We start from the raw sequence: 24455 nt of genomic DNA, 5'->3' as shown, positions 1-24455 counted from the left end.
TTGTGAGAGGGTTAATACCACGCGGGTGCAGCGATATACCAGTTTCAAGGTATATCATGATATGAAAGTTATCATACATTCGCTTATCTACGATACCGCTAATCGGATAGAGAACCTCAACTTTATTTTAATTATTTCAAAGGGGACGACCTTTCACACACGCTTCCATTAACAAAATGGTTTCAATTATAGTAATAAAACGTTTGTTCAACCAACAATAATCTTCCAGTTTTCATTCCTTTAAGGATCATTCTGACTGATAATATAGTCTATATATATATATATATATATATATATGTACACACATATATATAGACTAGATTGTTTTGAGTGTTCAAGATATTGTCCATAGAGATGTCTTCCTTCTATTGATTGTAATGGAACTAGATGACACTCAGCTTGTGGTGCTCAAAAGATACATCTGAAAAACTCAGCAGCAATGTCTCTCTCCAGAAATCATGACCTGCTTACTAAGATAATCCACAGAGGTTGTTGGAGTAGTTTCATGTCAGAACTATTTTCTTTTTACTGAACTTCACCTGCCAACTGTATCATTGCGCAGAGGGATCTGTGCATCTACTCATGGATGAGAAGCTCATGCTCATGACAGTTAGACATGTAAACATTAATGGCAACCTCCTAGGCTGAGATGTAACATTAGCTAGCTCAGAGTGCTAGGTGAGCTAGCAGTAGATGCACACCTCCTTCTGCGATACAGTTGGTGGCTGTAGCTCAGAAGAAAGTCAATAAAGAAAATAGTTCCTGCATTAAACTGCTCATGACAACATCTGTGGATTATCTTGCATAAGCGGGTCATGATTTCTGGAAGAAGATAATGCTGTTGTTTTTTAAATGTATTTTTTTGGCACTTTGAGCCCCACAAGATGAGTGCCATTCATTCTTCAGAATATCTTCGCAGGATATAAAATCAACTCTCTCTACTGAAGCTATAAAGAACACAGCTCTTCATACTGGATTCACTGGGAATTTTCCTGTACAGAGCCTTGTACTGGCAGGCCACCAAAGCTGCGTTCAGTTTGTGTCTGTAATATTGCACGCTGGTCTACTGCTTGTCTTATACTTCCTTCTGAGACAGGTCAGTGGTCATGCACGCATGTCAGTGTGTGTGACACCCAAATGTTGTCATTGTAGCACCAGCAGAGGGGCGTCTCTCCCCGGATGTTAAAGGCCCTGGTCAGCAGGGGACACCCAGAGTTTTCCTCCAACAGACAACAAGACGCCCACGAGTTCCTCCTGCACATGATTAATTTGGTGGAGGTGAGTGAAGCTGAACCTCTGTGCATGTCGAAATATTCAAAATGTACAATAGGTGACTGTAAACGAGCAGAAACCACGGCTGGTAGACTGTGAAGAGGTCATGTGAAATCATGACATCACATTTCATACCTCAACTAGTGGCAATGAAGGCCAATTGTTGTATCGCCTCATGTCACAGTGTCTCAGCGAAAAAGTTACACCTAAACACAACACAAATACTACAGTCAAACTAACTGTGTGAGAGGAAATATCTCCATACCAGCAGGTGGCAGTAGTCTTTAATCATCATTAAAAAATAGAAAAAAAACGAAAGACTGTCAGGAGGGATTCAAGACGCTAGTTAGCCAGTTAGCACCAAGTGGTACCCTCCAGGGCTGAAAAATGAAGCCAACATAGAAGTGCCAAAACCTGACGACATTGGAATGCCGAACTTTGCAGCAGAAATCAACATTGTACAGCCTGGTATAGAAAATGGTTTGATCTCTATAGCTCATGACAACTTTTTTATAATGCATAATTAGGGGTGGGAAGCTGTCTGTTGATAGTGTCTCAGTGAGATCCACCTCTCGCTCCTCCATAGCTTCAGCCTCTCGCCCAAATATGGTCATTTGTGGCTCCAAACAAACTGATGGTGACGACCAAAATGCCTAACTCTATGCTCCAAAACGGGAGTCCACAAATCAATGGCTGATGTCTTGGTAGCGACGTTTATACAGTTTATCGTCAGCACATTGACAGCACAACCCAATGTTGAAAGGTGAAGCGAATAGTAACACAATGAGAGCTCAATGACTAAAAAAATAATCTTACCTAATACGACAAGTTTGTTTGGATCTTGCCCTCTTGGCTTTAGCTGGTTGTTTGCTTTCCTAACTTCTGTTTCTCTTCTCATGCGCTGAGCTGAACTGCCTATCAGAGTGATTTCTTAAATGACAGGCTCTGCCACTTCTGACGCAGATTCAACATGCTAAATTGGCCGAAAAAGAGCTGACCAGGGCTGACTAGTGCGAACTGTGTGGGGAAAAACTAGGGCAACAGACGCTCACCAGCAGCCCAACATCGACAGCTTGGTGTGTCAAGGCCCTGTAACGTTTGCTCTAGTTCATTTGAGAAATGCAATCAACTATTTAAGGTGACATTTACTGAGTCATGCTATGAATATTAACATACTTTTTATTAGACAGGTATGTGAAGCTTTGGAATTAAACGTATACAGTATGTATGTTAGAGGATCCGGTTCGGTTACAAGTGTGTATTCTTGGGAGGTAATTCCACGTAATGCAACAAACACACAACAGAAAGGGATGCTGCCTCTCACAACTGATAGTCCCAATAAAGTTCCTCTACTGTGAAATCATCACGTTTTTACAAGATGGCTGGGTGATATGTGACCCCTGACACACATGGACAGACAGTTGATTGGGAGGGGAGGGTCTGTTTTTGACTGAACACAGCACACTGTCTCCTTGGTTGGTACGTACACATGGGGCGCTCTGACGTGTCTTTCTGGACCAGGATAAATATAGCTCAGTGCTATCAGTTACACAGGGAGGCCAGATAATGCTTCCTATTCTGCCTCAGCCATGATACATGCCCTGACTTGGACCCCGACACCTCCTCCACTTCGTGTTGTTTAGATCAACAACATGCTTCCCATTTGCTCCCTAATCTGTAGGAACCTCACAAATCTTGTTCTGCTCGAACTATTTGAAAATGGCCTTTACTGTTCTCCGCTCCTTCAGTCCACTGGCCTGCCCCTACAGCTGTCTGTGAACTAGACTAGAACTAGATTTAGTTATCCAGGGATAGATAACGTGACTAAAGCAACCACCATCAGCAACATTTTCCTCTGTCTATGTCAGCTCTGCATACTTGGCCTGAGTGAAATTATAACTTGTGTATTTCTGTAGCCTCTTAGAATAGAAGGGCTGGGTTGCAGAAAGAGTGCAGCGCAAACTGCTGTGTTAAGTCGCGACGCCATCCTTCATCACAGTCTTCAAATAAACAGCGTAAACTTCGATGACCCCTGCTGTTCATGAGCAGCGAGGTGACACGGAGCCGCTCAGTGATGGTGATTAATGTGCCTGCGATTCTGAAAAGATGTAACACTCTCAGTTATGGAGGGTTCGGTCAGATGAGGCGGGTCCTAAATTAAAGGGTTATATCTGCATTATGAATGACTGTATTAAGAGATGTGGGTCAAACAGCAGTCGGGATGAAGTCATGCCAGGAGACTGTAATAGACCGCGGCAGAGAATAGATTTATAGATAGAGTTGCATTTGAGACCTCAGGCTGCCATGTGTCACAGAAGCTTTACATGTCCAGGGTATATGTGAAGCTTCTGCACAGCTCTTAAGCAGACATACAGTCATTTAAATAACAATACTTGTGTTTTTGACAGCTACAATACAATCAAACATATTCAGAGCTCACTCTAAAAAGTATTTGTCATAGCCTTCATACCACAAGACACTAAACTGCTCCAGGCTAATGAAGTATTTATGAGATTATTGGTGCATTAGCGCAGCATACGAAACAATACCATTACAATATGAGGGACAGATGACAGGTTTAACTGCTGTTAGGATGTCATTTGGTTTATAAAAATCAAGAATTGATTGATGAAAAATCTGAGTAAAAAATTAAATGTTAAAAAAACCTTTTTTTTTTAATTTTATTTTTTTGTATGTTATTTTGCACAATTACAACAAAAAAAATCTATCTTACTTGTTCCTGACCCCCACTAGGGTTTGCCAAAGCCTCATGGAAGGTCACAGGGCCTTCTTGATGTTAAATGGTGTAAGACAACTGAAGATAAATAACTTAAAATATACATATACATATATATATATATATATATATATATATATATATATATATATATATATATATATATATATATATGGTTTGAACCTGGGCTGGGGGCTTCGAACCCAGATCCAAATCCATTCAAGCGTCCTTGGGATATGCTGGTACATCATCTCGCAACCCACAGGACTCAAGGGATCTGCCGTTGAGACCCTGGTGCCAGACACAACCGGGACTTCCTGTGACTTCCTGTGTCCCTACCTTGATATGCCAGAGCTATGTCCAATCTGTAGAGGCCCCACTGTGGATGGGCGGTACGTCTGGGGTATTGGCACATCCCACAGATGCTCAGTCGAATTGGGAACTGGGGAATTTGGAAGCCAAGTCAATGCCTTGAGCGCTTTGTCATGTTCCTCAGGCCATTTGCTCCAAATTCATATAAACAGCTTGTTTTCCACAAACGTCTGTACTGTTATAATTATTATGCATTAAATATTATGTGAATTATCACTAAAATGTCAGGGGTTGTCAGTTTATTAAATGATAGAAATTGGGTCCCTGAAGGAAAAATGTTGGGAACCACTGATCTAACTAAACAAAACGTTGAGAGAGACAGGGAAACGTCACACCTCAAGGATCATATGGTCAGGCACATTATATAGACCCACAATCATTTTTTTTATCGCAGGACCACATCACTGGTCCATATCTGTTATCAAACTAAAATGTGTGCCTCATGCCGTTGACTGATTTTGTTGTTGATATTCACATTCACCCTCTCATCTTCCCTGTACATTGTTGTCTTACAGAGGAACAGCACAGGCTCGGAGAATCCAAGCGACGTCTTCCGCTTCCTGGTGGAGGAGCGAGTTCAGTGCTGTCAGACACGCCGGGTTCGTTACACTCAGCGGGTGGACTACTGCATCCAGCTGCCAGCTCCCATCGAGGCGGCCACCAATCGAGGTAAAAGACCCCCCATACACATGCACACACATACACACACAATGTTGTGCTGCAGCAGGAAGCCGCAGCTGCCTCTGGTCGGTACAGCTGGCACGACGCTGAGCTCAGGTGGCACCAGCTGCTGGGAGAATCAGCAGGTCGCTCTCTGAAAGGGCACAGAAGGTCCTGGCTTGCCAGACTGGGGGCTGAGTAGTTTAGAGTGAGGGAGGACATGTTTGTCTCCAAAAATGACTCTTTATGGTCTTGTATAACTACTTTAGACAAATGTGACCCCCGTAAAGATGATAGTCGTTGTCTGATGCAGTGTGGATGCTGTCAATCTGTCAGCAGCCATCTTTAATCCCTTAAAAGCACCTTAAATCTTTAACTGCTATTAAAGTGCACCTTGTATTCCCCTTGTTTTTACTTAAATTTGAATTTCAAAATACTGAATATTATGGAGTTTTGCAGATGTTAACACTTATGCCATCTTCACACCAAAGGACTTTTTCAAGGAATTTTACTTTTGCAGACAAATTTCCAATGTTGAAATAAAATCATGAGAGATTTACCTCAGTGATCTTTGTTGTTTGGTGTAAGGTGGTCATAAAACTCAGTCTGAGCTGTCTTAAGTTCGTCTTTCTCGTCTCAAAACTCCCACAAAGTCGAACCCATTTAATATGACAGTAAGTTTTTAGTCTTGGCTCATGCAAAAAGTGAAGAACAGCTGCGCTCTCTGCAGCACCCCAAAAAAAATCTAAGTAGACAGTCAACACTGAAGGGACTCTGGGGAGGCAAAGAAGTCTCAGTTCTCTTGTACTGTGAAAAGGGAGGAGAAACTGGAAGAGTAGAATCAACAAGAGTATGTTTTAATATTGGCGCGTATCTGATCCACTAACTGGCATGTATTTCAATGGAAAATACAGCCGCTCAGTCACGCAGTTTCAGTTTAAAATAGCACAGGTAACCAACAGAGGCTGGTGGCACGTTAAGGAAACAAAATCCAAAATGTAAAGTTTCTATGCAAATACATTTTATCTTTATAGATAATATTGATGCCGAATTGACAAGAATACTGTTGCTGTATAAGGCCTTTTATGTCATGTTTCTACAGTCATGTTTTTTTTTTTTGCAGACATGTAAGGAATTGTCAAAATGTTATATTTCCTAAAGGGAGTTTGGCGTAATATTTTTCACCAGGAGCAGGAAGGGAAATAATATCAAAAAGAATCTAGCTGTAGTTTAAATAGTGACCCTGTAAGATCCCAAGTTTATTGCAAAAATCTAAAAGTGTGTAACTAAAACTTCACATTTTCTTTAGATGTTGAGAAGATACCAGACTTTTAGAAGTCTTTTCAAAGTCATTTCAAAGTCTCCCAGTGTATGCTCAGCTCAAAGTCTTTGTTGTCACTCTACCAGAGGAGCTGCTGGCATACGAGGCCAAGCGGAGGGACGCTGAGGAGAACATGCGGGCTCCCCCTGAGCCGGTCAGAGCACGGATCCCCTTCACAGCCTGCCTGCAGGCCTTCACAGAGCCGGAGAACGTCCCAGACTTCTGGAGCTCAGCGCTGCAGGCCAAGTCAGCTGGAGTCAAGTAAGCAAAGGACCTGGAATGACTTCTCTACACCTCACTGTTTTCTCATCACCTCAAAACTTTAATTCAAAACCAGTTGTATTTATAAAATTTGAGTTCCTTGTTGTGTTCCTCTGCAGGACCTCTCGTTTTGCCTCCTTCCCAGAGTATCTGATTGTGCAGATCAAGAAATTCACTTTTGGGGTCGACTGGGTGCCGAAGAAGCTAGGTAACTATCTGTCAGCCTTCATCTGGGGATATAAAATGTCTTGGTCTACCAAGCATTTGTAGTGCTGTAACTGTCCAGCAGAGGGCACCATCACACAGCAGTTTGATGGTGAGGGCACAGGCTCGTACAGTAGAGGATCAAACTGTAGACTTTTGTATACACATGAATTGCTTCACCTGCAATTTTGTACACATAGATGTAAACTTCCCCTTCTCTCATCCTGTCCATTTCTATAAAGAGCCGCTGGAGTTTTAAATTTATCTGGACAGCGAGTTAATTTTCACTGAATTCAAATGACTTGCAGCTTTTTAAATTGCAAAAACTCTCAGTTCACCTTCATCGCTTTGCCAATAAACTTCAGGGTTTGAAGTGTTGAGCTCTGTGCAGTTTTCACTAATGAGATACGGCTGCATCATAGGTCAGTTGTGTAAACTGCTATTTATAGATCATGATCTTTAGTATTACGTTTGGGAGTTTTATGTCACAGTCACAGATGTGTTTTGTGGGTGGAGTGTCACACAAACAGCCAGCAGAGACTTGAGTTATGCTGCATCAGGGGAACCATTTATCTCCTCTCAACAGTAGAGATTATCAGTTCCTTGATGGGCCTGAATCCTTTCTTATCATGTGGTCAAGTTTCTCCTATTTATGTTTTTACTCCTCAGTGGGAACTGTGAGCGGTGTTTAAACTTAAAAAAAAAAAAAACAATCAAAATTATGCATCAAAATAAAATAACCTTCAATGATTTGATGAAAAAAATGACAAACAAACCATTAATATAAGAATAATGTATAAATATGTGTTTTAAACAGGATATAAAGATACTTATTTAGACTCATCACTCTCCCATTGTAAGTCTATGGGCTGAGATGCTTTTGGAACCACCTTCAGGAGACATACACAGACTCCTCTGATCGCCATTCATGTCGGTGCATCAGTTAAGTGTTACATCTGTGTATTCCTGTACAGACTTGGCCATAGACGTTCCAGACTTCTTGGATCTGAGCAGGCTGAGAGCCTCTGGGCTGCAGGCGAGTGAAGAGGAGCTGCCTGACCTTATGCCTCCCATCGTGCTACCGGAAGACACCAGAGGTACAGAACATCCATTTTACCAGGGAGGGGGGTGCACATGCATCAAAGAGAAGGTGACCGTGACTCTTGTTGTAAAGAAACATTTATGGCTGTAAGCTACAAAGCCTACTTGCTTTATGTCGGCATGTATTATCAGTTGACCAAATCAAACCTCCACACGGGCATCAAAACTGAACATGACAGTGTGATACAGTACGGATAACTACAGCAGTATTTAAGGTTTTGTCCTTGTCTTGGTGTTATACATAAGGAATTCAGAGTCTGTTGCACAAAAGACGTTAGCGACCAAAGCAAGCCAAAAAAAGCATGTTCCTCTGACTTTGTCTTAACTGCAACATGACTGAATTTATGGTGATAAATGAAAATAAACAACACACCACAAGAAGAGTGTTCTGCGACCAGGAGAACCCAGTGGATACACTTTTGATTTTACACTTAAGATTTTGACTGAATTAATTTTCGTTTTGCCTACAATTGTTTCTGTTCTCTGGTATTTGGGATCCAATTTAATTTGTAGTTTGTGCTTTCTGTGATTGTTGATACCTCCAGAGGTATAAGCTTTTCCTCCTCAGACCAACATGATTTTCTTGTCTTCTTTTCTTCTGCCATTCTTTTTACTATCTAACTATAAGTTACATTTGTGAGATGATAACAGGCATCACAAGAGTGAGTCCAAGCAAACAAACAATTTCCATGGAAACTTTTACTGCTGTAAATCTCTCTCAATGCAGTAAGTGAGTTAATGTTTTTCCTTAACAAAGGAAGCCTTTTAAGGAATTCTGTGCAACTGTGTAAGACCCTCAGCTAAGGAGAAATTAAGCCATTAGTGTCATACTCATGGAGAACACTTAAGGTGTTTTTAGCAACTGGTCCCAGAGTTTGGGGTTGCGTTCAACAAGGCGTGCACTGTGATTACAACTACAATAATATAAAGATTTTTTTTCCCCTTTAAAGTTGGGGTAGGCATTTAAAAAAAAAAAATTAATAGATAGATAGATAGATAGATAGATAGAGCAGGCACCCCATGTTAATAATAATTAACATGGGGTGCCTGCTCTATCCACTAAGCCACCGACACCCCTTGGGGTAGGCATTTGTCTGGAAAAGGCTAAAACCGGCCTACTTCCTGCAGCTCTCCCCTCTCTGTCCTAAGCCCCTCCCACCAGACAAGCACAGGCATATGCACGCACTTCAGTCAAGTCAGCGTTGCCAGGTGTACGATAATTATCGTATATGTACGATAATTTGGCCCTCTGTACGATGTACGATCAATAATCCCAAAAAAAGCCTAATATATGATAATTTGACCATTTCATAAATGTGTTGTTGTAATCAGTATGCCAGAGTTTTTTTGTGAGTCCTGAAGGTATTTGTTCCAATGTGACATGTTTCCAGCCAATCGCACTTTGCTTAGCGTGAGGTACGAGTGATGTTTGTCTCTGAAAAATGAGCACGATTGGCTGAATGGTCAGCTGTACCCGCCCCACGAGATGCTAGGACCCGTCAGGAGGTCGAGTGAGAATGAGATTCAAAACAGAAGAAGAGGAAAAACAGAAGCAAGGAAAATGGGAAAAAAGTAAACCAAAAAAGTAACACTAACTATGTACTACTACTAGTAACACTAGAGTGACTATATTTACTTATAGCGCATCAGTAGGATTGTTATTTTGGTTATGACGGATGTACGATAATTTCCCTCAAAATACGATAATTTTGAGTCTCTGGTACGATAATCCTACATTTCCCACCTGGCAACGCTGGTACAAGTACTAGCACTCATTTCAGTCATCCTGATTGTGATTGCGATCCTGTTGCCGTTCTCTAGCGGCAGTTCTATGGGACTTGTGGGTATGTGAAGTCCTCTGAGATGACATCAGTGTTTCGAGGCTCTACCTAACCACATAAACATGAATTTGAATTAGCTGCAGCCGTAAGCCTTTAGCTATGGCTAACAGAAGGCTTAACTGTTAGCAACGTTGTCTCTCCATCTCTGAAACACGTTGCCAGTATTTTTATTTTGTTCATTGTCAGACTGTCTTTTAGACTCTTTTGTTTCATAAGTCCATCCTCCATTTTTTGGGCTTGCTTTGCAGTGTAGGCAGTTGTTGCCAATGCTGGAATAGCAGCCTTTTCTGCAGGATTCTCCACCACTGAATCAGGCTTTCACCATCTGAAGGGACGTGCATGTGCATTTGTAGAACAGCCAATAGGAGCGTCCTCTCTAAAATGGCTAGGTTTTCTGAAGCCTAAAAACAGAGCCAAGAAGAGGTGCAGAAGTCCAGTGTTGTCTCAGACCATTTGGATGACGCTCAAAGGTTATTGTGGAAGTTTTACCCACTGACGCAAAAAAAAAACTGCTTACCCTAGCTTTTATCTGACATTTCATTCTTTATTCATTTCTTCTGGGTGTTTGCTGTTAAACATTTGGTGCTGCTTCAGATATATTCTGCTGTTTTCAGATCAGACAGTGCTCCATTTTTCTAACCCAGAATTCAGTGAGAAGGATCCCCCGGTCACGAGCTGCCATGACTCACCTACAGTGTCCTGCAGGGATGTTTTTGCATTGATGCGTAACTACTTGGAGAAAACATGTAAAACAGGGCTCTTAACTACTGGAGGCATTTTTGGCTCTACATGTACAACTTCACAGTCCTTTTGTTAATTTTAAAGGACATTGTTTCCCCCGAGCACCTGTTTGTTTGTTTTTTACCCACATAGCTGAACATATTTTGTCCACTCTGATTATATACACGAGTGTAGATGATGTTAAAAACACCCTCAGTATGAGACAGAATCAGATTGTTCCCAATAAACTGGTACCACAGTGTTGCTTTGAGAGCTAACTCAGATGCGTGTTGTCCCAAAGCTGCTACCTGACATCCTTTTCAGGAGGTGTGGGGTATTTTTGTGACAGAGACAAATGATCCGTGAAATTGTCTCTAATATGATGTTCTGCTCAAAGCCACCCAAGTTTTCTCTTAAGGGCATATTGAATGGAATCCCACAGGAAAGGCATGCTCAATCAATTACTGAAAAGTTGTTGTGTTCACAGTGTGGCTAAGCCTAATAAGTTATAATGATTTTTTAAGATCCCCTTGTAATGCACTTCCCTGGGCTCTGGGAATAACCTGCCAGGAGGTAGTGAGTGTGTTTTAGAGCACAAACAGTATTGTTGTCAATCTTTTTTTTTTTTTTTTTTTTTTTTTTTTTTAAATATTGTTGTGTCACACTGTTTGCTTAGTGATATTTCCAGCTTAAGATACAAAGTGTTCAATTGTCTGCCTCTCAGTTATTTTAGTTTTGTCTTTATTTTTTGTTTTCAATTCAGTTTGGTCTCACTTTTTTTTCAGAGAGGGTTTGCTCATTTCAGTTTTGTTTTTATTGTTTAAAAATATTTAGTTTTAGTCTAATTTTTATTGTTTCAGAAAACACTCACTGGCCACTTTATTAGGTACACCTTGCTGGTATCAGGTTGGACCCCTTTTGCCTTCAGAACTGCCTTAATTCTTGGTGGCATAGATTCAACAAGGTGCTTGAAACATTTTTTGTCCATATTGACATGATAGCATCACACAGTTGCTGCTTATTTGTTGGCTGTGCAATCTCCTGTTGCACCACATCCCAAAGGTGCTCTATTGGATTGAGATCTGGTGACTGTGGAGGCCACTGGAGTACAGTGAACTCTGTGGGGTACACTGTGGTCATAAAGGGATGGACACGGTCAGCAACAATACTCAGGTAGGCTGTGGTGTTTAAACCATGCTCATTTGGTACTAAGGGGCCCAAAGTGTGCCAAGAACATATCCCCCACACCATTACACCACCACCACCAGCCTGAACCTTTGATACAAGGCAGGATGGATCCATGCTTTCATGTTGTTTACACCAAATTCTGACCCTACCATCTGAATGTAGCAGCAGAAATCCAGACTCATCAGACCAGGCAACGTTTTGCCAATCTTCTATTGTACAGTTTTGGTGAGCCTGTGTGAATTGTAGCCTCAGTTTCCTGTTGTTAGCTGACAGGAGTGGCACCTGGTGTGGTCTTCTGCTGCTGTAGCTTCAAGGTTGGACATGTTGTTGGTTCAGAGATGGTCTTCTGCAGACCTTGGTTGTAACCAGTGGTTATTTGAGTTACTGTTGCCTTTCTGTCATCTTGAACCAGTCTGGCCATTCTCCTCTGACCTCTGGCATCAACAAGGCATTTTCACCCAGAGAACTGCCGCTCACTGGATATTTTCTCTTTGTCAGACCATCCTCTGTAAACCCTAGAGATGGTTGTGTGTGAAAGTTTATACTCAGACCAGCCCATCTGGCACCAACAACCATGCCACTTTCAAAGTCACTTAAATCATCTTTCTTCCCCATTCTGATGCTTGGTTTGACCATGTCTATCCCTAAATGCATTGAGTTGCTGCCATGTGATTGGCGGATCAGCCATTTGCGTTAACGAGCAGCTGGTTCAACTGGTGTACCTAATAAAGTGACCAGTGAGTATAGGTTTTAGTTTTGTTTTTTGATAAAGGGGGTAGTTGTCAGGGGAATGATTTAAGAAGTTCATGTAGGCATTATAGATATCAGTTAGTTAAAATGATTTTTCACACCTAGTCATAGTTTTTAGTTTACTGTTAGTGAACTAAAATAAGGTTGCTTCCTAATGGCCCAAACTCCATTATCCCTTCTTTTGTTTGTCTGTCTTTGTCTCTGTGATTGTAATTCTTATTCCTCCATCCTTCTGCTGTTTGCAAAGTTCGGCTACATCAAGTTATCAGTGTCCTCCTGAATATTTCAGCAGGCATGAAGCACAAAGTGTTCTGTGCCGTCTCAAGCCCCAAACACAAAAAGGGGTCCAGTGTAAAGACACAGGAACCTCTGTGAGCATCCTTCGCGGTGCCTCACACATTGACAGACTCAGGAGGAGAGCTATACAGAGTCGCTAAGAACGGAAAGTCGGAGGACAAAACTGAGGTCTGAACATGACTGCCTTAATATTTCAGGACGGAACAATGTGTGCTGTACCTGCTATCTCAGACTTCCAAACACATGAAATTGGCTTTTTGAAAGAGTGCAGTATCTACTTAAAACTCTTCAGTGTCGCTCATTAAAGCACCCTTTCTTTGAGCTGTAACTACCTCGCTTAGGCAGCATTGCATATCTTTGTCTGACAGCAGCAATACGCAGCTATCTCAGGGGGCCACAGTGAAATCGATGCGTGAAAGTTTTCTGGATGTCGTAAATTTGAGGCGGTGGAGTGATTTTAATCCCTGTTTTGTCCAATGGCGACTTCTGGCAGGGCTTTAAAACAAGTTCCAGCTGTGTGTCAGTCGTGCTGTTTAAACTATGAAATGAAAAGAGGTCAGAGGGAGTAATGTGCTGTTTTCAATGTATCTTCTGATTTATTTATGTCACCATTATATGATGGGTTTCGTTGGTCACAAATTAACCACTGGCCTGCATCAGCAGTGATTTATCACTGGTCACTCTTCTGTCTCCAAAAGACTTCAGTGCCTCTCATTGATCACACAGCACCACACAAATGTGTTTTCCTGTATGCTGCTTGAACCACATTATTTCTCATTGGTCCGTGTGTCATCTATTCACCCAATTATTCCAGACCATTAAGAAAATGGAAGACAAAAAGAATTGATGGGTTTTTTTTGTGATTTCATTTTTCAGTTAAAAAACAATTACAAACCATATAGATATTGATTTCTGGTTGTGCTTTCTTTGCTAATCTAATTGTATTCTTCAATATTAAATTGGAAAACTCAGTCATTTTTCAATTCCATATACCCACTGGGTATTCAAAATAATCAATGATCTGTTTTTCTAAATGAAAGAGAGGCAGGAGCACATGAGAAACTGGGAGAGAAAGACATGAAACTAAAACTACAACTGATTTTGTAAACCTGACAGGTAAGGTGTTGGTGACAGAAAGACGAAAACAGAAAGAGTGAAAGAAGAACTGGAGAAAAGACTCAGCAGGAATTTTATTGTGTTTTGATATGAGCAGGAATTGCTCAAGTTGTGATTGCAGTGTTTGTGAACAGTTGGGGCCGATCAATCTGCTCACAGCAGGTGGTGACAAGTTCCTCGCCAAAAGTCTTTCAGTCCCCTCTTACATCTTACTTTAGTCGACCTGCTCTGGAAAGTGACATCCCTAATGTGACTGAACAACAGCAGCCCCTGTGCCCACAAGTGATGATTATGAGACAGTGATAACAACAGCATAAGGGCAGAACAGTCATGAAATCAGCAAACTGATTCAGCAGTGTTCATTTTACAAAAATATCTGGTTTGTTAACATTAGCCATCAGAAGCTAAATGACTTTCCCAAGATGCAGCCTGTGGCACTAAAAAATGAAGCCAATGCAGAAGTGTCAAAAACTGCAGTTCCTCTAATGGCCACTTGAGGCTGGCTCCAGAAGTGGGCCAATCTCCGTAGACCTCCATGTTAAAATGCCAACTTTACGGCAGAAATAAACATGTTTACATGTTTAAAAACAGTTTGGGTCTCTATAGCTAATTTCAACATTCATGACAACTGTACCGGGGGTGAATTTTTACATAACTCAGCCATTTATGTTTTATTAAGGCTTAATGTTAAGCATATTTAAGGGCAGGGCAGCTTCAGTGATGGGCTGTCTGCGAGGTATCACCGCAGTCTTTGAGTCAGATCCACCCTCTCATCCAAATATCACTTCTGGCTCTACAAAGCCAAGTTGACAACAACAGAAATGGCAAACTCGAGGCTTCAATACAGCAGCCCACGAACCAATGGGTGATGTCACAGTGGCTATTATTGTGGCTCAGGAGGTAGAGCGGGTCATCCACTTCAATCCCCGGCTCCTCCGGTCCACATGTCGAAGTATCCTTGGGCAAGATACTGAACCCCAAATTGCTTAAGATGGCTGTTCCATCGGTGTGTGAGTGGGTCTGAATGGTTACTGAGTAGCAGGCGGCACTATGTATGGTAGCCTCGGCCACCAGTGTGTGAATGTGTGTGTGTGTGAATCGGTGAATGTGACTCATAGTGTAAAAAACGCTATGAGTGTTTGGAAGTCTAGAAAAGTGCTATACAAGTGCGGTCCATTTTCCATTTGCAGTTTACTTTACACAGTCTATGGGTCGTACCAGACCAAACAAGGCTGTAGCAGCAAAACATGACTGTATTGAATTTAAAGAGTGAGTCAGAATTGGACGTAAATTAGGACACAGCAGCTAATGATTTGCCCTGGGGCCCCTCTCACCAGATTTTGGAAGATTCTGGCTAGGTTCATTTGATCAGTGTGATTATTGAGAATCAGTACAATGAAAATGTGAAATGATCCAATTATGGAACTGTCTAATCAAAATGGCAGAGAGCAGAATAAATAAGGATGTGTTTGTGTGGAGTAAATAGCACAGCTCTTGAGTGGACAAAAGAGCTTCACTCAGTTATTGAGGAAAATATGCTGTGATTGAAATTTGGGGGAAAAAAGAAAGTACTATGAGTGAGTGTAAAAGTCAAACCCAGACTCACTCTCGTTTGGCGTTTCTCCTCACTATATTTGTGTTTTTCAGCGTTGTGTCTCTTGGATACCTGCTGCTCGTTGTCTGGCACCACCTTGGACAGGTCACTAGACTATCAGGGCTGACACATAGAGACAGACAACCATTCATGCTCACATTCACACCTACGGACAATTTAGAGTCACTAATTAACCTGTACGTCTTTGGACTGTGGGAGGAAGCTGGAGTACCCAGAGAAACCCCACACTAACACAGGGAGAACATGCAAACTCAGCACAGAAGGGCTCCCCACCCTGGGTTTGAACCAGCTGTGAGGTGACAACGCTAATCACTGCCCCACCGTGCTGCCTGACAATAAAAAGAAAATAATAAAACAGAGGCAGAGGGCAGAGTCTCTGCTGAAAAATTTACAATCACACACTTCTTGCAGGTCGTAAGTGATGATGGAGAGGAATTACTTATGTATAAGTGTGTACATTGTTTTGTTTTTTTAGAAAAACCCTGCATGGTGTCTTTCAGGACATGTGCATATCAAACAGGGCAATTCAAAAATAATAATGAATATATAGTCAGGAGGAAAACAGATAGTGTGAGCTGTGTGATTTGGGTTAAGAGGAAAGTGACTCCAATTTTCTTTTATACCGTACACACTGTGATGACTTCGGAGAGTTAATGTTCCGTGAAATGGCTCGACTATACCCTGTTATATTCTGGTGCTCAGATGAGCAAAAACTGGAATGGTTGTTTAATTTTGGTGTGTTTAAGCCTGGAAAAGAAGGCAAGATAGATTGTTTAATTAGTGCTTATTTTAATTTTCAGTGCTACATGGGAAATGTATCTGAGAGTGTTTTATGAATTCAGTTCTACTCAGTGATGATTTGATTATGAAGGGCGGTTTAGTCACTTCTCTTTAGTTTTGTTGTTTGAAATTATGCATGCTGGATTCTGGGCGTGGCTTATTTGATTTTATGGTGTCATTCATTCATTCTGTAAATTGATTAACTTTCTCAGAATTACATAAAACCACATACAAACAAAAGAATACCCGAAAACCAGTGACAGTGTATGATCTTATTGTTTGAGCTCACCTGAAATCAGTTTCTTTTCCTCTTTCAGATAACTCCATGGGCTCCTCAGACTGTGAGTATTTCATTTCTCTGTCACAGATCTCAGTTGCTCAGTACTGTGTACATTGATATGGAACGTTTTGATAAGTGATAGCGATTGAAAATGTATTTTAAGCACCAAGCAGTGATGATGGATGCTGAATCTCGGACCATGCGTACTTGAGCAAGTGTGCAGCTGCTCTCTACTTCTGAACAAACTTTCCCTCTCCACGTGGCTCTGCTAGTTTCAGCCCCACTCATTTCTCTCCTTGATAAATCATCCCTCAATAAAGAAACGTCCCCGGGGTCGATTCTCCTCCGGTCTCTTTGTTTAATGAGGCCCAAAGAGAGAGCCAGCGCAGATCTGTTTGGTTGTTTAAACTGGGAGGTTACTGGTGGTGTTGAATCAGCAACTGCGATGTTTTTAGTTATTGATGTCGGTTTGTCGTGTCCTCAGCTCCAGAAATAGACGAGGCGGCAGTAATGCAGCTGGCGGAGATGGGCTTTCCGCTGGAGGCCTGCAGGAAGGCGGTCTACTACACAGGCAACATGGGCCCCGAGATGGCCTTCAACTGGATCATAGCCCACATGGAGGAGCCGGGTAAGGGAATGTGAATGCATTCAAATAGAAGATAAGTACAGGGAGACAAACAGAGACAAATATGACAATGCTACAGAAGAAAAGAAGGAAAATAAAGTGCACAATTTCCTCATAGTTTAAGGTAAATTTAGTGTGATGTGTTTACAGGTAATGATAAAGATGATCACCAGAGTTTCAATGGACAGAGTTTAGAACCAACTGTACGCATGATTCAGAAAGGTCTGACATGTTTTATCATTTCCCCCGTGTTAATTGATCAGTTATCTCTTGTTATAGGCCAAATATATGTAAAAAAATAAAATAAAAAAACAGTCTTTTTGTCAAAATCCCCATCTTTTCTCTCTATGTAAAACCAAGTAAAACAGTTTTAAATGTTTGATGACTCGTCTTTTACCCAGGGGCACTTACAAAAGTTCATCCAATCAAATAAGACTTAGCAGGGTGATGAGGGTAGCTAAGAGGAGATGGGTGTTTGGATATCAGGGGGCAAAACCTTTGTTTTCATTTCCACATTAATGTGGCAGAGGTCTAGTTCATTTGTCTCTCCTCGTCCTCCTCTTGAGCTCATGGCGAAGCAGGTGTGTGTGGAGTCAACAGTCGTTGTAGCTCCATGTCTCCCTAAACTCTAAGCCCGTCCACATTTTAGCAGTCCAATCAAAAGTGAAGGATTTGATTTAAATCCCTCTTGTAACTGTACACCACTCAAATATTCTGTTTCACTGGGAAATGTATCATTACAGAAGCTAAAAATGCTCTAACTTTAGTTTCACAGGGACTTGCTGCATCACATCTATTCACCACTGGGTGTGACTAAGGTTTATAGCTTCTCCTGGTCAATAAATACATGTCAGTAGAATTAAAATGGATATAGCCATAGAGGGTAAAAAGGAGCGAACTAGACCTCTGGGTCTGAAAGGTGAAGGTAATGCAGAAGTGTCATAAACCTGGATTCTTTCTAATGGCCAGCAGGGGGCAACTCTGCCGGTTGCACAAAGACATCCGATTGTGTGTAAGTCTATGAGAAAATTATCCTTCTTCTTACTTGATTTGTTACCTCAGTAAACATTTTCCTCTCTCAATCAATGGTTTCAAGTTTTCTTCAAAACAGCATGATGTTCATGTTGTAAATTATGGTCCCGTTCAGAGTAAAAAAAGATGATAAAGCAGGGTATGCTTTAGGGCGTGGCTTGACAAGTTGACACCATTGCAACCTGTCAGTCAGGATACAGGCGTAGCAATGCGTATCCATGGCACTGTGTGCATTTAAATAGTCGTGAGCTTGTTTTGGGTGTCCATGTTTTGATTTTACATTTCACAGTGTGTTTTCAGTTCATGAAAGTCGTCTGTATCAATTTGGTGGCCTCAAAATTTTTGTTCAGTGTATAATGTTACAAGGTTTCTCCAAATGGGGACATTTACGCAAGTAGCTACTAAGATTACTTTAGCACTCAGGTATAAGATTTACCTCGAATTATGGAAGCTGGCTTTGTTAGCAGCGACTGCGCATGGTGTAACCAGGTGTAGTCAGGTTGCTGGAGTTGGTGGGTGTGCGTCGTGCCCTTGGGTTCCTAGTCAGATCCACCCCTCGCCCCTCCTCAGCTCCACCCTCTCATCCAAAGATGGTCATTTAAAGCTCCAAAAGACAAAGATGGCGACAACCACAATGCCAGACTCAAGGCTTTAAAATGGTTGTCCACAAACCAATGGGTGTGGTCACGGTGGCTACGTCCACTTCTTTCATACAGTGTACGGTTATAACTGTATATCTGGCTCCAGTTGTTTACCTATTCTTGCCCAAAATCTAAAATATTGCTGTCAGAGTATCCAGTTGAAACCTTAAAAACATGGAGTCTTCCTGCCTTCATAGAAGTCTGGAAGTCCATCAATTAAGGATTCATGAAAATGTATTTATATATTTGACATGGTTCACATACATTTCAATGTATGTCCAAAATAATGGTACTGGTCTAATGATCGAAAATAGTTTGGACAAGAAACAGGACTGAGTGTTTAGTGGGTGCTGAGGGTTAAAGAGGTAACTGTAACCCAAATTACTGGTGACAAATATTCAAAACAGCAGCTGCACTGAAAGAGACACAGTTCAACAATTTCAGTAAGCTGAGTCTGTAGATGTCAGGAGGTGAACATGAGATTTGGGCTGAGATTGAGTGAAAGAATTTGAGATGCTGCTTCACAAGGCAACACGATGGTGGGCTAAGACTTTAACTAGTACAGAAAGCCAGTCGGCTCACGTGTGAAGCTTGTGTTGAGCTTTTTTGTTTCCTACAAAAGACTACGCCTATGCAAACCTGTCAAAACATTTCTGCAGCAAGTATACAGAGCCAAGGCAAGTTTATTTGTGTGGGACCTTTTAAGCACAAAGGTAATTCAAAGTGAGAGACACGTCACAACTTCAGGTCGTACATTAAAGTTAAGTTGTTTTTTGCAAGTGTCAGACGCTGCCTCCCCGTGTGTACTGCAGGTGTTTATCGCTGCATGTGTGCGTGTGAGATCATCACCAGAAACTTTGTCGGAGCTGACTTTGTCTCTTGTAGTGCCTCTCAGCAGTAGAGGCGCTCCCCTGAGGCACTGACTCGTGTCACTTTTATTTCCCTTGTTGGCTGTTAAAGGCCTCTACAGTGGAGAGAAATTAGAGCAGCCTCCCTGCCTGTTAGTTTTTAAATGGGCCTAATGCATCTGCAAAATGAGCTGCATTCAGGCTCAATAACCTCCATGAAACGGTCCGTCCCTGCCTGCTGCACAGAAGTTACCACTTCTTCCTCCCCCACATTTGTTTAGTTTCATTACTTTCCCATTAACACCACTTAAAGTTATTTTTTACAGCTGAACTTTTCACTTAATCATTTCTGATGAATGTCTCTTTGACTGAGGTGTGCTGCATTTATAAAGGTTAACAAATGGCACCTCATTATAAAAGGTGCATCTCCAAAGCCCTGTGCAGACAAGATGACTCAATTATACTTACTTATCGTATTTTTAGGTGAATTTAGTGAAAGCTGAAATTGAGCCTTACCGAGCAGGGCAAGGGTTCAAGTAAACTTAATCAATGTCTTTTAAAAAGCTGTGATGAGATCTAAACACAGAGTCAAAGTTTATGTTAGAAGTTAAATAACCAATTAAGCAATAATTTAATTTAAAGGTCCAGTGTGTAGGATTTAGTGGGATATATCGGCAGAAATGTAATATATTATGATAAGTATGTTTTTGTTAGTGTATAATCACCTGAAAATAAGATTCTCTTTGTCACCTTGTTTCCTTTTTTTTTTTACCAAACACAGGCTCTAGATAGGGCCATTTGTGTTAGTACGTTGGCCACCGTAGTTTGCATCCCCTCCTTGATGACCAATGTTGGAAAAACACTGACACTGAAAAACAAGTCAGTAACGTTGCAGTGTTTATTCAGTGTTTCGACCTGTTTAAATCACCGGGTCTGTTTGTTTTGGAGAGGAAGAGACCTCTGTGGAAAATTTGGCTTCCGGTAAAAGCCTCCTGAACATCTGGATCTTAAGTTATCAGGGAAAGATGGTGAACACAGATTGGCAGGTGCTAGGTTAGCAGCCCATCTCCAACATGCTAAACATTGCTGGAGAAACACTGATTTGTAACCTGAAAGTGATTTATTCAGTGTTTTTACCGGTTTAAGGGTGCCTTCAGAAGCAGAGTTCGCTTGCTTTGATCCAAATCAGGGACTAATTTAGTTACACAGTTGAATAATTGCCTAGAGTTGATTTGTGTTCTCACGTCAGCATTTACAAGCGGACCAGATAAAATGCCTTGTGCAAGAAAGCTGCTCTTGATTGGTCAGAATTTCCATGAGGGAAAAATCCAGGAAGTAAACAAAACATTGAAGAAGAGTACACTTGCAAGATAAATGTAACACTTTCTAATGTCACAATGGAGGGACAACTACGCAGGTTGATTTTAGCGCTGGTCATCGTGGACTGTATTGCTGTCATTGTTCATTTTAGTCAAACCATACAGTTTGAAAACGAGGCGCGGCTCCAACTAGAAAACAATCTTTTGATGCATTGGATGTGCTGAATGTGCATATTAAGGCAGTACAGGAGGAGGTGCACATTAATAATCCTCCAGGACTGTAACATGCTCATGTTTAACCCAAACAATGTGCAATGTGACTGCAGTTGGTTTGGCCCGAGGTCAGAACACTTTCTCACCACAAACGAACCGCACCAGAGTTCATTTGTAATCAGACCTAGACCAGCTCTTCAAGAAGGTCTTGGTCCGGTTGTTTTGGTGCACACCTGCGTGCCATTGCTGTGTTCACACCTGCCCAAATGAACCGCACTTAGGGGGCAAATGAACTTGAGTTTGATTGAACTGAACCAAAGAGGGCAGGTGTGAATCACCCTTAATCACTGGGTCTGTTTGTTTCAAGAGGAAGAGCGCTCAGTAAAAACCTCCTGAAAAATGAACAGTAAAGGAATTCTAACCAGGAGGAGTCTTAGCTGGTTGCAATCTGCAGTCCTCACCACTAGATGTCACTATATCCCCCTAAATCTAACACACTGCTCCTTTAACGTGCAAACATGAGCTCTTCAGTTACATCTTGTATTTCTCTGCCTGCGAGACAGCCTTATTCCCGTCGCATAAAAACAGCGGTATTATGGGTAATCTAAAGGACACAAGACAAGGAGGCTGAGATAGAGACAGGAGTGGGAGATAAGTGGTACACATTTTCATTTATGGCAAGGACGGTAATGAAAGCTCTGTTTATGACCAGCAGTCAAGTAATTATAGCAGGAGTGTCCTTGTTCCCGGGTTGAGGGTCACTTCACTTTCATTTGAATCTGCATTGCAGTTCACTTGGAAAATGACAAAGAATTTGTTCTTAAATGTGTTTCATGCAGAGGCTGTAAATGTTTACAAATAGTTTTTCAGTGTTCAGAATGTAAAGGAAGTTTTATGAATTCATTTAGATTTGTGTAATGTTCCTCCTGTATGCATTCCTCTGAACAGCAGTGATATCAGGGATGTGTTTCACCTTCCCAGATGTTTTGTAACTTAATCACCCTTAGTCGGATATACAGATTCATGAACTTTGTGAAAAGGATTAACAGTACAACTTCAAACTGCACTTCTCTGCTCTGTATGTGAATTATAACTTTATCTGCCACAGCAAAAGAGCAAACAGATGTCTAGAATCAGCTAACTTTGACCTCCAACATTAATCTAATCATAGATTTGGTTAAAAATAAATGTAGAGCTACAGCATCTCATTATTATTCTCTTTCTCTCCTTTCTCAGACTTTGCAGAACCGCTCACTCTGCCCTCCATGATGGATCCCGGTCCCTCCACCAGCGATAGCCCCATGGGCGCCACCCCGCTGGCCAACTCGCCCCCTGAGGAGAGCATCGCCATTCTCACTTCAATGGGCTTCCCCCGCGCTCACAGCATCCAGGCACTCAAAGCCACGGTCAGTCTTCTGCCCACTCTGTTCTTGTTTGCACTTGTGTAGTATTAATATTTATTTATTTTCCTGGCTTCTTTTTGATTCTAATAATTTGTTTCAGCCAGCTAGAGCTGCAACTAACATTTTTTTATTATTGAATAATCTGTTGATTATTTTTTCAATTAGTTGATTAGTTGTTTGGTCCGTAGAAAGTCAAAGAATGGTAAAATATGTCTGTGTGTAAGTCTGCTGTAAACAACACAGGTCTTTTCCTGTGACTAAAATCCTCTGCTGCACACAAAGTCATGCATTGGGTTTGTGGTAACAGTGATTTGTTTTGAATGACCAGAAAGGGGAAGTGAAGTGAGCATTGATGCCTCATGACTGAGCTGAATAAGAAAACAGCAGCACATCTAGAGAGCCAGACTTCTGTAGGTGGCGCTCATTCCTCAGTCTGTGACTCACAGAGACAATAAAGAGTTACAAAGTCAGTGAAAATCTGAGGACAAAGAACCACCCACACACTTTGATATGTGTAAAAACACCACAGCAACGACTGCCTGACACCAGAGGAAAGACAGGAAGACTGTCCGAAATCACTCACTACTCAGTTTATACTCCACTGTATAGTGAGTCTGACATGTTGTGGTGCTGCTCAGATGTGCGGTGAGAATTATTATAACCTATATAGTGGACTCAAAGTGTCCCACAATACATTGGGTCACAGGGCGCACCGTACCAAGGAAGTCACATACCAACCCAAATGTTCTGTACTAAATGGTTCAGGATGAATACACATACTGTTACACCCTTGACCATCATGCATTGCACTGAAGGAAAAATGGAGAGAGCAGCGTGAGTGCAACCTGTCGTACAAATATTGACATTTCCACAGAGCTCTGAAAGCTGGTTTATAAAAAGTATTATTAAGAAAATTATGTTTCATGTGAGCAGCACATCACAACACAAACGGTACTTTGTATTCATTAATTCTGGAAAATACACTCAGCACAATACGATGACTATATAGAGATGGATGACATGTCTCCACTTCCTCTCACTGTACAGAAATGAAGCCAAAATATGCAGGATATGGCTGTCACCTTGTTGTCATCTCGCGCTGGTGACGTCATTTGGAGCCGGAGTTGGCACTGTAGCGATCTCTATGAGTCTAGTTCCTGCCTATACACCCATCCGACCTATCGTGAGCAGCACCATAGATTGGATGCATACCGATTGGCACACCTAGCTGTCAATCATGATGTCAAACTCCCATTTTATAGCAGCAAATGGATGATTAAAACCATAGTCATTAGAAAAACGAACACTTGAATAAACTGTAGGGTGTTAAGAACTACCTAAAATGACAGAATTGATTGTTTCGTTTGGTCCATGTCCCATCCGCTAACATGGAGGGGGCAGGGTTTATACTGCAGCCAGCCACCAGGGGGCTACAAGATCTTTTGGCTTCACTTTTATGGAGCTGTCATGTCGTCCATCTTCACATAGATTCTACTGTATAATATGAATTCAGCACAAAAATGTATATTAGTATTTATTATGGGTGCTCCAAAGCCGACGATCCGGCATGTTTTGATTGTGCAACAACAATGATGTCATTAATGCTGCAGAGAAAATGACCTGAGTAGTCTCCAAAAGTTTTTTTCTTTTTGCAGACAAGGTCACGATATAGTCCTCTACATAGCACTCCCTAGATCGTGTGTAGTTAATGAGTGAATGATTTTGATCACAGCCGGAGACCGTCCTGGTCAATAGAAACCAAAGCGCCACTAGTTCATGACAAAGCAGGAGGTTGGCATGAGGTGAGGTGTTGTTTGAAAAGAGGTCAGAGAGGGGGCGAGGAGAAGAAAACCAAGTTC

General features: G+C 41.5%; 1 protein-coding gene across 3 annotated transcripts in view; it reads left to right on the top strand.

Annotated features, from left to right (window-relative positions):
- usp13 (ubiquitin specific peptidase 13) overlaps positions 1-24455 on the top strand; it is a 52919-nt gene that overhangs the window by 19063 nt on the left and 9401 nt on the right. For all 3 annotated transcript variants that reach the window (XM_078168799.1, XM_078168798.1, XM_078168797.1), the window contains exons 11-18: positions 1153-1278; positions 4897-5050; positions 6449-6623; positions 6743-6831; positions 7802-7924; positions 16553-16576; positions 17000-17143; positions 22430-22599. In XM_078168799.1, coding sequence (XP_078024925.1) covers positions 1153-1278; positions 4897-5050; positions 6449-6623; positions 6743-6831; positions 7802-7924; positions 16553-16576; positions 17000-17143; positions 22430-22599 — 1005 coding nt within the window. The remainder of the gene's footprint in view (positions 1-1152; positions 1279-4896; positions 5051-6448; positions 6624-6742; positions 6832-7801; positions 7925-16552; positions 16577-16999; positions 17144-22429; positions 22600-24455) is intronic.

The sequence above is a fragment of the Epinephelus lanceolatus genome, chromosome 6 (genome assembly GCF_041903045.1).
Source record: "Epinephelus lanceolatus isolate andai-2023 chromosome 6, ASM4190304v1, whole genome shotgun sequence".
In the NCBI taxonomy this organism is placed as follows: Eukaryota; Metazoa; Chordata; class Actinopteri; order Perciformes; family Serranidae; genus Epinephelus; species Epinephelus lanceolatus.
This window is presented reverse-complemented; position numbering and strand designations above follow the sequence as displayed.